Raw genomic sequence first — 14509 nt, 5'->3', positions numbered from 1 at the left:
GCATCTATAGATGCTCAGAAACTCTCTAGTTAGAAAGCATTTGGCTTTACCTATGTTCAAGAGAGGTACAAGTCTGAACAAAGAAAGAACTTACATATAATCAATTGTTGAGAATAATATATATACCAGGATGCCAACTGCTGCAAAATGGATTAGGTTATCTATGTTTCATTGCAATTGTTTGCTATAAGTTAAAAAGGGATCCAACAGTATAAATGTCAATTGATTCAAGGCCAGTCTATTTAAAGACCTATTTGTCTTTATGCGAGTACTGATCAGGAGCATGGTTAGCACTGAAGAATTTGCATCACCATTTTCACTTTGAATGGTCAACATTAACATCTGCAAGAAAGCATGTTCTCACACCACTTTGTGCTAGAGAAAAACAATTACGCCATATAAGGTAGACTAGCTCTGTTATTGCGGTACGTGAGACTTTGATTACATGCTGCCAGGATTCATACTAGCTAGTAGTTGTTGACAGATAAAGTAACAAAAATGAAACTCATTTATTTTTTTCCCCTTTATTGAGACCTCAAGGTAAAGCAAATTTTCAGGTCCTGTACTTACTGCGTGTAAAAAATAGACCCTGACAGTCAAAGTGTGGCCGGTCCAGAAATCTAAATTAAACCTAGTTTCATATCAAAGTTTCATTTAGTTGCTGAGAAAGAGCGGCTGCTGGCATTATGTTTTTTTTAAAGTAAAGCAAAAGTAAATATATTGTTTTTCAGTATTTCTTGGCTTTGTTTTCTTGTCATATCTCTTTGATCCTTGCCCGTGTCTCTGGGTGTGTGTTTTCATTTTAATTTATTTTATCTGAGGGAAGATTTTTGAAAAATATAAGACCAAATTTCTTTATTTTCACATCCCAAATATGTATCCCGATCTCATGGCACATGGATCCAATGAAGGTTAAGATATTCATTTATTTCATTCCTGTAATAAAGTAATAACAAATTTTTTAAAAAATAGTGTGCACAATAATCCAAGAAAAACATTTAGCTCAGTGGTGGGATTCAATTTTTTTTACTACTGGTTCTGTGGGCATGGCTTGGAGGGCGTGGCATGGCTTGGTGGGTGTGGCTTGGTGGGCATGGCAGGGGAAGGATACTGTAAAATCTCCATTCCCTCCCAATCAGCTGGGACTCGGGAGGCAGAGAATAGATGGGAGCGGGGCCAGTCAGAAGTGGTATTTACCGGTTCTCCAAACTACTCAAAATTTGAATACCACCTCCGATTTAGCTGATTCAGTTGTGAAGCTTACAACGGCAGTTTTTCTACTTAACAAGGCAGAATCCTTCTGCTTTGCCTAACTGTAGCACCCTCACAATTGTTTAGTAGTACCATTGCTACAGAAGGATCACATCTTTTCTATTTATGCCTTTAATCGTTACTACCATGGAAAGCCCAAAGACTGCACTCCCACTCCCATATTATAGCAATCCTTTTATAGATGGAGAATAAGAGTAATATTGTTGCCACTACTCATTCAGTAATATTCTCTGATGTAAATGTTAATCTGCTTCTAAAGATAATCCCCGATTTACAACACTTCATTTAGTGACCATTCAAAGTTACAGTGGCACTGAAAAAAGTGATTCATGACTGTTTTTTACACTTACAACTGTTGTAGCATCCCTATGGTCATGTGATCAAAATTCATACACTTGGCAACTGGCTCATATTTATGATGGTTTCAGTGTCCCATGGTCATGTGATCTCCTTTTGTAACCTTTTGACAAGTGAACTGATGAAGAAGCCGTATTAATTTTTTCCAACCATGTTACTAACTTAACAATTGCAGTGTTTCACTTAAAAACAGTGGCAAGAAAAGTCATAAAATGGGGCAAAATTCACTTAACAAACGTTTCACTTAGCTACGGAAATTTGGGGCTCGATTGTAGTTGTTAAGTCAAGGACTACTTGAACTCTTCTTCATTACTGGAAAAGAATAAAGAACTAAAACTGTTTCTCTTGTAAAGATACGGGTTTGTGTCAGCCATGCCCTCCTCTCACTTTTAAAAACAAAATATAAATTTCATTAGTTCCTGAAGCACTATGTACACCCAGCTATGGAAATGAAACTGCTAAATGAGTAGTTTTATCCCATCAAATTGTTATGTGGATGCTGAGCCCAAGCGAATACAATTGCGGCTCAGATTAATGAGGCAGCATTCACAGAATCTCCTCTGTAATTAAACACTTCCATGGTTGACAATAGTATTAAAGATGTACCAGATGTTGAAAGCTGAGTGGTGAAACTTAAAACTGTTAAAATTGAAGGGGGTCACCTGTGAAACACAATTTTCTCAACAGTTTCTTTTAGAGCAGGAATCAAGAATAATTTTGGTTTAGGAGTAGGTTTAAGGGTGTTATTTTAATCAACCTATCATCTTCATTTGAGAATTTTCTCATTAATTTCTGAGCAAAAGTAACATCAACTGAACTTGTTTCCAAAATTACCTTTTCTGACCTTTTCCTAGATGATAATTATGAAAGCAGTCAGCTTAGAAGACTTTGGTTTTTTTTAAAAAAAATATATCTTATAAAGTAGTAGCAGAAATGCCCCTCTTGCATGGTAGTGTTGGATTTCAAAATTAACATTTTGGTTCATGTGCTTCTAATAATCACTGACCCTTACTTCATGTACTTTCCACAGGAAATGAATGCAGCAGAAATTACTTTGACCCTCTGATGGATGAGGAAATAAACCCAAGGCAGTGTGGGATAGAGGTCAGCAAAGAAGGTGAGGCAGAATTAAGTATGTAATTTTTGTGTCAGAATATTCTTTCCCGTTCATGGAAATGAGGTGACAAAGATCACAAATTCAGTTCCATTTAAATATCCAGCTTACAATTTAAATTATAAGTTTTAGCTGCTCTAAATGTGATAGGAAGCTTTGGGAGTCTTTGATGAAGGACAGTGTGTTAGTGGACAATAGAACAAGCAATTGTGAGTTACATTTGTTCTGGCATTGTGTTTATAGGTCTGCTAAGCCAAGTTTCTTAAGTGTAGTTGAAGAATGGAAGCGGGAATTGTCTGCTAAGCATGTTAATGAATTAAAAATATTTAAAATACCTAGTCAAAACTGGTATAACAAGATGTTCAATATTGGCTTGGCTTTGAATAAAGGTATTGTGGAACTACAGGTATTATTGTGTGAGTCTTGAGTCTTTTGCTGAGAAAAACAAATATTTTCTGAGGCTTTAAATCCTGTTGTATGAATGGAATGCAGAGCAAACAAAAATATCATATTCATATTGAATTTTAAATATTTCTTTTTGCGGTTTACTTAAATATATGGGTCCTGTTAAAACACATTTTAAAAACACTTTGGCACTTTTCATTATAAACATATATAAACAGAAATCTTCTCTAATCTGGACCCATTTTAGATGTACTAGACTATAACTTTAAATAAATAAAATAGTAGTAGTAATAGTAATAACTTTAGAATTCACCTGTCTCATTGAGAACTACAGTCTGTAGGTCTGAAGATCCTAGGTCAGGGCAGGCTGATACTGACAAAATGGTTAGGTGTGTGTGTGTGTGTGTGTGTTGTTTTTCTACACATACATACATATGAAAAAAGATACATAATGTGTCTGATCCTTCTATTTATTTTCTCTCTAATATTTATTTAAAAGATACAGCTATAAAGTTAGAGCTACATCTACTTGATCTCCATTACTGATTGCTATTTTCTAAAAAAATGAGCTTAGGACGAGGCCTTGCCTCCTACTAGTTATGTCAGGAAGAGTACTACTGAAAAACAGTAACCCCATCCCCATTTATTTATTTTTATTTTATTTATTTCTTGGATTTCTAAACCGCCCCCTCTCCCAGAAAGGGACTCGGGGCGGTGTACAGTCAAATGCAGATAAAAATACAATACCATTATCATCCCCCTAATCTGATCGAGAAGGATATGAAAGGTATGATGGTATTGAAGCAAGCCAGAAGATTCAGGAAGGTCAGGGTGGCTTTACCACCTGATTTCATATTCTCAAAGATCATGCACAAAGATGGCCAATGCCATTTCGGTGCTATTACCTGGTCTGAACCAGGTGATAGGTTCAGATAATCTGCTTCTTTTTGGGCAGTCTGAAACCCAGTGGTCACTATCTTTTTTCAACAATCAGAACAACCCCATAGTTGGCATCTTGAGAAGGGAGTGAATCACTGCCTGCTTCTAGGTAGGTGGAACTACATCCTCCCACAATGAGACATTAACCATTAATTAACCATTGAAGGAGAATATTTGTAGCTCGGGGTAGAAATTAGGGGTCCTTGGTGCTCTCTGAGCTTGGTTGTTTTCTTGCAGATCTTTAATTACCCAAACTAGGTAACATCATCAGTGCTAGTGATGCGCACCAAGGACCCACAAGGACCATTGTTTGGATTCAATGCATGCCACTTCCCAAGAGGCCTTAACTAGTCAGGAGGATCGTGGATCCCAAGCACAGGTGGCACAACTCATAGCAGCACTCTGTCTACTTCCTCAGGATCAACTGGTTGAAACTCTTCACAGACAACAGAACAAAGGTGCATCTTGGTAACTTCGTAAGACCTCTCTATTAGATCGGCTCATTAATTAGGTCTAAGCTCTTAATAGTTTTTGGAACAAGTCTGATAACCCAGATGAGTTTGTCACAAGGAGCAAAGGAGGAAGGGAGAACTAATTCAATTGACATTGAATACCCAGTACCATAACTTGTACACAGTAATAAAAAATTTAAGACTTAGCATCACACAACAAAGGGAAACAAGAAGCCAAGCACAAAATTCAGGTACAATGCATTGCCTATTTTCATAGAAAGAGCATGCTCTTGTAGAAATCGATTTTCTGTGTCAGTTTCTTGGAATCTTCACTTCCTAAAGATTCCAAAATATTAAACTGAGGCTGCTGGAGAGATGGAAGACTCTACTGTTTTCAGCATCAGCCTCTGGACTTCTGTTGAATCCTACTTTGTTTTTAAAGAACCAATCCTTTTCTATATCCAGCAGGAGGAGGTGCAAGGTAATACCTCACTGTATGTGACAAAGAGCTATGTCTCACTATTGGGATGAGTGAAATATGCAGACTAGTAAACTATATGCGCAACAATTCCTCTTCAGAATCTTTTTTCTAAAAGAAAAACATTATAAATCCTGATTAAGGACTTAGGACAAGGATTATGACCTTGGCATGTATCTTAGCATAAATTTAATGAAAAAAGGAGTAATATCATGAACAATCATGCGCAATTGAGATATTTAATACACCATAACAATTCAAAGAAAATGTGGGGAAATTTTAAAAAGCCAAACCCTTCTCAAAAACCCATGGTTTCTAGAATTCATATAAAAAAGAAGATAATAGATTTTTCCTACTTTGAATAAAGGCAAAAAACAAAACAAAACACCAGTTGAATATCTGATATAATTAGAAGCTTAATAACCTACATAAAACCACCCTGTGTTTTTATGCTTTGTGCTGGGTACACAAAGCATGGAAGAACAGACTGCAATCAATAAGCAAAAGTAGGTTACATTTTGCCACATTTAACAAAGAAACAAATCTCTTATCAGAATGTGTATTTAAGTTCCTTGTCCAGTTTGGATATTAAAACTAAATACATAGGGATTTGTTTCATTGTACACATCCAATAAATTGGGAGAGTAAAGCCAAAACAATTTTTGAACCAATTACTAGGCCAATTGTAGTCATAATTTCTTGGAACGAAAGACATAAAGCAAGATTACTATCTGATTGGGTGATTAGCTCACTTACATTTATAAAACAGGACGATAGTTTTTGGGATGTAACACAGCTCAGTTTGTATGACAGGTCATTCAGTTTGTAGAATTCTCTTCTTGCAACAGAAACTTCTCTTTAGCTGCTGTAATGTTTCTGTTGGCAGCATCAGAATTTCCATTTGAAATGCTTCTGTCTCTTTCTCTTGTTGATGCCAGAGAGTTGAGTCAGATGAGAAGAACATAAGGCAATAACTGTAAACTGCTACAAATAATTATACGAGGCAATTAAAGCCAATGTGTAATGTTCATACAGCTTTCAGTCTTACCCTGAGCATCTTGTAGTTGGCCAAACCCACCCAAATACTTACATTACACATGATAGCAATATAATAATACACGCAACATCTAAGAGGCTAAATGTCTATGGAGATTCCCAGTCAACCAGGTCATGGTTGTCCCAAAGGTGGTTTTTCAAATGGCAGCTGGTCTTCCTTTGTTTTTCTTTGAAGAAGTTTCACTTCTCATCCAAGAAGTTTCTTCAGATCTTGAGAATGGTATAGAATGGAGGGATTTATATTCCTTGCAGTCATCTGGTTGATAGCACTCTTTCTGAGAGTTGTTGAGGCCACTTGGAGGTTTAACTATGCAGTCCAGCAGTTCCAAGAAGGTTCTACACCCATTTGCATTATTCTGGTGATCCTGAAGACACAGATAAAACCTCTAAGTGGCCTCAATGTCTTTCAGAAATAGTGCTATCAACCAGGTGACTATAAGGAATATAAATCCTTTCATTCTCCAGATGGAGAAGTTTCTTGGAGGAGAAATGAAAGATCTTCAGGGAAAAAGAAAGTCCAGTTGCCTTTTGAAAAAGCACCTTTGGGACATCTAAGGAGTTGTCACAAAGAAGTGAAGGGCCAAGGTCATCCTATTCCCCAAAGCATCTTAAGACAGGACAAGAAGTAACAGATGGAACTTTATCAAGGACACCTCACAACTTGCCTGCCGAAGTTGTGGATGCTCCATCACTAGAGGTTTTTAAGAAGAAATTGGACAGCCATTTGTCAGAAATGATATAGGTCTCCTACTTGAGCAGGAGGTTGGCCTGGAAGACTTCCAAGGGGCCTTCCAACTCTGTTATTCTGCATTTCACCATGAGAATCAGTCATATTCTTGTTTTCTAGATATGAAAGTTGAAGAGATAGAAGGTGAAGATACTTTGGATTCTACATGCCTTGTCAGCAGCATTAAGACCTCTGATCTTTGTGATGAAGTTGAAGATGAAGACATTCTCCCTTACATCGAGCAGTTTGAGAAAGAGGTTCACAATGAAGTTATTCTCCTGGGCAACTTTCCATGCAAACAGGTCAGAGTGGAGTATCAACAGTCTGACTCATGATTTGCATCATAACTAGTTTTACTTTCTACACATCTGACGCATAGCCAAAGTGATGTCACAGTGTCTTCCACTTGACATTTTAACAATTAACAATTGGGCTCCAGAATCTCCATCCAGTCCCTGATAGCCTTTGAGCACGACTTCCAAAATCTTTCAAAAAGTTTCCAACAAAGTGTAATCTTTTAAGGGATGGAAAGAGAAAATTATGAAATACATGGGGATTGTTTATATTAATGTAATTATTTTAATCTAATATCTGTATTGTAATCTTATCTGCTTCTTTGTCGTGGTGCTTCCTGAACCTTGGAAATAGCTCATAATTGTTCAATTGTTGAAACTGAAATTGCCCAAAGAAACATGAAAATAAAGGCAGGCACTGAAAATCATGAGTATAAAGAAGACAATCCCAAACGCCAGAGAGGAAAATTTTATTAATACAGAGTGACAGAGTTTCAAATGAACCCCCTTTTCAGATATAATATAAAAAATAAAAGATACAAAAACATTGAGACAACAAATAGGTCAAACACTTCACTTTCTTTCCAATTATAGTCAATTAAATGGTGGTACTAACCATTGTATAGAAGTTATCAAAAGCATTGTAAAAACATTCTGATGTGTTGCTTGATTAATCTCCGTAATTCTAAAGTAGGCATAGAGCCTGGAAAAACAATTCTACTAAAGATAAAAGTGAATGCTTTTATAATTAGTTGCTATTGCTTAAAATATTGTTGTGTGTTCTTTATTACACCATAGATAATGGAAGTAGGCATAGAATTTACTCTTGTGACTCATTTTTTTAATTTCTATCAAACTAAAAATGACTTTTGGCCTCTCAACATTTGCACACTTTTGGATTGATAGCAAACCATTTATCAAGCGATTAGTTATAAGATCCTTACCTAAAAATAATGGGATCATGTTCTCAGAAACAATGTGTTCTTTTATGTGGAGGATTAACTTGATTTGACTAAAAACTCTGCCTTAATATTTCAACTTTTTTTTTTTACTTAAATACTATGGTTAAAGAAATGTAAGAAAGGGTTTTTTTTAAATTCTGGCTTTTTTAATCACATAAAATTGATTTGCAGTCAAGCATAAGAATATAAGACTATATTGTCATATCATATAAGAGGACCATTTTTGGCTCTTTTCATCCACTAGATCAGATTCCTTATGATTATTGCATTTATTATTGGTATTCACTTAAAACATTTTTCCTTAGTTCTCTGAATAGATGAATATAATTTTTACAAGGATTCTCTTCATGAATAAGCATGACAATAGTTCTTAAAATGGTGTTGCCCCAAAATTCATGTGGACAGGACTACCACTTCCCTTAAATTATTAATTGTGAAACATTTAGGTAACGGCAAAAAACAAAGAATTGAGCCCAGTTAGTGAGAAACTGTACTAAATTAAGTAGTATATATAAGAACAGTGGATCTCATCAGTGGGTTTTCCAAAGGAGAGATGGCTTCAAAACATTGAATCAATTGGAATTCAACTCTAGGGGGGAACTGCAATTTGTACTGCAGAACTATCAGCTTTTATTTTCTGTACTTACATGGAAAACTAATGCATGCATGCCCACTAAGAAGAAAGCTCCATTGAATTCACTGGGAATTAGTATTGAGTAATTGCACAGTTTAAATACGATATCTTCTATAGATTATTTACAGCACAGTCCCATTAGGAGATGATTGCAGTGTAAATGAGAGCAGAATAGAAATATTTCTGGTTCTGTTAGGTAATTTAATAAAGATATAATCTTCCCAGGGTTATATAATTGTAAACACGAAAAGAAGTATTTAAATGAACAGAAAGTAGGATCTTCAGTTTACAGACTATTAAAAATTGTTGGTGTGTACTTCTGACATCTTTGTATGATATCTGTTATTAAATGTTACTTTTCTACTTTCTTAGGCCCGGATCCATAGATATAGATATTCCATAGATATTCAAATATTTCTACATCTATAACTACCGAATGTTTTTCCTGAACTGGCAAGGGAACATTTGAATCCACATGTTATAGAACATATAGAATTTAATTAGTTCTTAATAGTCACAATTATCTCTTCAATCATTTAATTGGGTTTTTACCTTTTTATGGTACTCTAATTGATTTGTCAGTTACCTTCAGGTAGGAACTTAAAGGTATTTCATTACTTACGTGATACCTTCAGGGCATCTACCCATTTGCCCCATTTATTAGACTGTCAGCTCTTTCCATAGTGAGACATACCACCCCACCCTTTACAAATATAAAATATATTTGAAGGTGAATATTACAATAATAAGGTTATGCTAAAATACACGTTGACTTGATATTGGCCTTAAAAAGCATTATGGATACTGTTAGTGCATGTATTTTTTTTTCTTGACTAATCAAGTGTTGCCTCTTGTTGAAGTCTTTACAATATATTCAGATGACCAGGTAGTTAACTGGATTTATTCTACATTTCATATTACAGTGGATTTGGAGAATATATTGTATAGCTAATCTTCGACTTGATTATGTCACCATGACATGACTGCAGTTTGGTATAGATGCTGTTAACTAGTCAAAATCTTCTATATAATACTTTCTTTATTAAATGTAAATATAAGTATTACATATGTATTATAATATGTGTATCATATAATACTTTCTGTACTTCTGTTAGAACATTGTGTCACTTGAAGTAGATTCATTTAAGTTGAATCAATATTGTCACCAAATGTTTAAATAATAGTTACAATTAATATTCTTCTCAGAATTTAAACATTTGAAACTTTCTTTTATACAGGATTTAAAACATGAAGCTATTTTCCAAGATGGAAAGTTCAGTAGAAAACTTTCTAAAGCATTTCAAAGGTATGGATATTTGGGCATAGTTCCTATATAATAATCCTATATATAAATTAAGGAAAGTAAACATTAAATGGAAATTAGAGTTGAGCTCAATACATTACAGGTCATTGAAAGAGTATGAGTAGTTCTCATAAGGTAATTTTTATCTTTTCAAAAATAGGGTGTTTTGTTTTGTCTATATATCAGTTCTAAGACAGTGCGAAAAAATTGATAGCAATTACTTTGTTTTTGCCAGAAAATGCTGATTTTGAATCAGAGCCACCTGAGAGGATTACTGTTAAATATTTTGACAAAACAAAGATAGTGACTGAAACAAATATGTGAAAATTATACAATTGGAACAAGCTGTTTTATATTTATAATTTTAAAATATGAATCACTACATTTATTTGTTTAAAACCTTTACTTCTATCTGTTGCCTATATATTATAGCAAGTGGTCATGGAAATACACAACAAGCACCAGCTGTTTTCTGTTCCTAGAACAGGTATTGAAAAAGACATATAAATCTTTTGATCTATCTTCCCTGCAGATCCCTTTTTTAAATGACCTAAAGCTTGAAAAGACATTCCATCAAAGATTAACAATTCAATTTTATCCACGCCTAATAAAAAAAAAAAACCATTGCCTGAGCACAAACCCAAATAAAAATACATCCCTCCAGCCAAATATATTATTATGATTGTTATATTTATATCACACCTTTGCTCCATGAGATCAGAGAGATTGAATTTGGGGGAGGAATTATTTCACTGACATGTTTCTCCTTGAATTACCAACTCATTATTTCCACTAATTTTATTGAATTGCTCTCTCTCAGCCAGACAGTTCACTATTCTCCAACTTCTAGCTATGTGAACCAAAAAGAAAAATGTTGTATCCCTAAAAGAGATCAAATGGGGTAATGAAAACTGTTTACCTTCATAATTGTGTAATAGCTGCTAATAAAGGCAATAGATACAGTAGTTTAAAAGTAATAAAATCCACAACAAAGTGTATTTAATTTTAAATTGAATTGCAAGCAAATGGGTGTCCTAATGAACCCCTGTGTCAATGTAGCTCTAACCAAATTAAGTGAAATAATTTCCATCATGAGCAAACTAAATAAGTACAAAGTTTCAAACCCACCATTCTTCCTGGGAAAAGAGGTTTTTGTGGATGATTCAACCGCAGGAATTAGATAAGAAAGTTCACAATAGAAGTTGCCTCTGTTCTAGTTTTAGGGTAATTAGATTAAGCTTTGTTTAACCTTCAGGTCAAGGAAGAAAAGGATGCTACAGAGTGCTGGGTTGTCGATTTTGGGCAGTGTTTCCCACTTCAGATAGCCATCGCCTGCCTCTTACCTTAACATTGGAGGCACGCTCCACTTTTACTCTTGTACACTTTTAATTTTTGTTTATGTAATCAGATCACTTTCAGAGACAGTCTTTTGGGATTCGATTTAGTTGAGCCAGGGAAAATCCGGGACCAATCTAAGCACTATACTAGTAAGTGAGATCTAAGTACTATACTAGTCTTACCATGGTTTCTGGATAATATCTAATATTAATATATTATTTCACATGGTAGAGGCATAGCAAAGTTTTTATGATTTGGTAAGATAAGTGTATTATTGTAAGAATGGTCTTATATCTGATGATAACATATCTATGACATGGAGAAAGTTATCCATGCTAATTTCATCACATCTAATCCTCACAAGAAGGGAGCAATATAAAACGGAAGTCCTGCTTAAGCACTCAATAACCATGTGATTGCAAGGACATGATGGGGACTATATTTTTAAACTCAGCTAGCTGTGGTATAACTCTTATTGGCTCCAGCTCCTTTGCCATATAATTGTGCTGAAGCACCTCCAGCAGGTAGCCTTTTGTATGGCTATAAACTTTCCAGGTAATTTAAACTTCCGTTCTGAATGGAATATTGAACTTACAGGAAAATAGTACAATGTACAGTGAATCACATAAGCACAGTCAAGATGCCCATTAGGTTTATGGGGAGGAGGTTTATTTATTATATTTTTATCCCACCATTATTTTTTATTAACTCAAGGCAACATAAATATCTAATTGTTTGTCAAGTACCAAGGAAATCAGGAGAGTCAGGCTGTTCAAATGAGTTTAAATATTTATTGCAAGCTTAAGCTCTCTACAAGAATCTGATCAACTAACAGTCATGGGAAATGAGCAGGAGATAAGAAAGACATTCAAAGTAGGCTGGACTTAGATCTTGTGTGGGTGCCCAGGGATTCATGATTTATGATTTGACCTCCTCCCTCAGAGATGTAGGTCATCTTCTACTTTGTCTTGGCTACTATTTTTGATCAGGCCCAGCTCAAGAACAACATAGAAAAACCAAGCAAAGTTAACTCCTTTGTTTGCTTATACCACATAGACAGAACCTTGCCAAACTAAACCTATACTACTCAAATTCTAATGCATATACCTTGGGAGATTCAAAGGAGTGGCTATCCTAAATCTCTGTCTCTAATCTATCTCGGGCTATGATGTCGATTGTCTTCGTCCCCCATCTTCAAATGTGCTCTTTCCTTTCTTGGAAACTGCCTCTTCCCTGTAGACCATCACTACCTTCCCCTTTGTAGACACAATTCATCGTATTTTACCATAACGTTGGAGATGGGTTGGGCTAAGAAAAAGTGATGGACCGAGCTGATATCTATGCTCTTAATCCTGCAAGAACACAAGGTCTCCCGGTTTTTAATCCACGATAACACTAAAGTGGATCTCAGTAGATTCTATTGGCATAGGGAAAGGTCTTGAAGAAAGGCAGTGATCAGATCAGCTTGACTTAAATCCATTACAAGAAATCATTTGAGAAAACATCCCAGGCCTCCTCTATCCCAGTCTTGTCAATGTGGGATTTTTTTTCTGTTCCAATGGAAGAAAAAGAGAAAGAAAGGGGAATGATAGAAAGGGATGCTTTCCAGTCGTCCTTTTAAAGAAAAGTTTGAACAACCATTTGTCTGAAATGGTATAGGGCCGTGATGGTGAACCTATGTCACGCATGCCAAAGGTGGCACGCAGAGCCCTCTCTGTGGGTACATGAGCCATTGCCCCAGCTCAGCTTTCTCACACATGGGCTCGTGACTCCTGCCAGCCTGCCGCTAATGTCGCAAATGCGGGGGGGGGTGCATATGGGAGACATGCATGCATGTGTGTGTGTGGGACATGTAAGGGTGTCATGCACACATGTGTGGAGGTGGGGTGCACATGGGGGGGTCATACACATATGTGTGGGGGTGGGGTGCACAGGGGGTTGTGCACGCATTGCATTAAGGGTGTGCACATGCATGTGCTTTTGGCATGCGGCGACAAAAGGTAAGCCATCACTGGTATAGGGTTTCCTTCCTGAGCAGGAAGTTGGACTATAAGACCTCCAAGGTTCCTTCCAACTCTGTTATTTTGTTATAACTATGCATGTGAAAGGCCCAGCTGCTAATGGCATATGTTATTGGTACACAAAGGTAAATTTAATATCTGGGAAAGTGGAAGGCTACATCATATGTCTCCTATACATTTATTTATTTATTTTAGCAATTTATAATACTGCCCAATTATATAATAACTCTGGGCAACATAGAGTAAAAAAATAAACAATTGAAACAAACAGCAACCATCCCTGTCCCAGTCCAGAAGAAAAACAACCATTAAAGGAATTAAATTAAACCAATCTCATTGTTTCTGTGGTTGTTGTTCTTTTTAGAACCTTTATATAACAATTACAGACTTCATTTGCATTCATTTAAATGTTTAGGAATTACCAGAAAAAAGCATTCCCCCCAAAACAATTTCAAAAATAAAACTCGAGTTGGAAATACTACAAATAATTGTCTTGATATAATTGCTCGGTTTAAACATACCTTATTGCTAATTGAAACCTAGATTTCCAAATTAAATTTCTAACATGAATTTTTTTTAAAAGCTGTTCCTTCATATAATGTTTATATCAATTAGTGCTGTTCATTCATTGGGTAAAAACTAGTGAGAAAGAGCTACCTTTTTTTTTCTTTTTGCAAAACTGATAGACAAAATGTTGATCCTTCATATATTTCAAATCCCGGAAACTTTAGAGATTCACTGTCATAAATGAAGGAAAAATGTTACCACTCTATATCCAGAATCAGCATCCTAGAATGCTGGAAGATGGTGTGAGATTTTGCCCAAGCTATGCTATTGGGATACAATAGACCTTCTATCCCAAAGGTGCTTTTTCAAGAGGCAACTGGACTTTCTTGTTTTTCTTTGAAGACATTTTACTTCTCATCCAAGAAGTTTGCAATAAACAATCTATTTTTGCTAATCTGGACTTTAATATGAACTCCAGTGTTTGCTTGATTATAGCTTACTATTTTTGTCACATCAATTTAGACCTAGATAGGCAATACTGTTATATTTAAAGGAGAATATTTGTAGCACGGGGTTGACATGAGGGATCCTTGGTGCTCCCTGAACTTGGTTATTTCTGGTTTGCACTGCTGATGTTGCCTGCTAACGAAA

The 14509-nt window shown here is 35.6% G+C and overlaps 1 protein-coding gene across 1 annotated transcript in view; it reads left to right on the top strand.

Annotated features, from left to right (window-relative positions):
- Positions 1-2562: 2562 nt before the first annotated feature.
- Positions 2563-14509, top strand: part of LOC309392187 (uncharacterized protein) — a gene marked incomplete at its 5' end in the record, with an annotated part of 165107 nt that continues 153160 nt past the window's right edge. The window contains 4 exons of the mRNA XM_081953188.1: positions 2563-2578; positions 2660-2746; positions 6921-7102; positions 9928-9995. Of these exons, the coding sequence (XP_081809314.1) occupies positions 2563-2578; positions 2660-2746; positions 6921-7102; positions 9928-9995 (353 nt within the window). The remainder of the gene's footprint in view (positions 2579-2659; positions 2747-6920; positions 7103-9927; positions 9996-14509) is intronic.

Source organism: Natrix helvetica (genome assembly GCF_964273705.1).
Source record: "Natrix helvetica genome assembly, chromosome: 4".
Taxonomy (NCBI): Eukaryota; Metazoa; Chordata; class Lepidosauria; order Squamata; family Natricidae; genus Natrix; species Natrix helvetica.
This window is presented reverse-complemented; position numbering and strand designations above follow the sequence as displayed.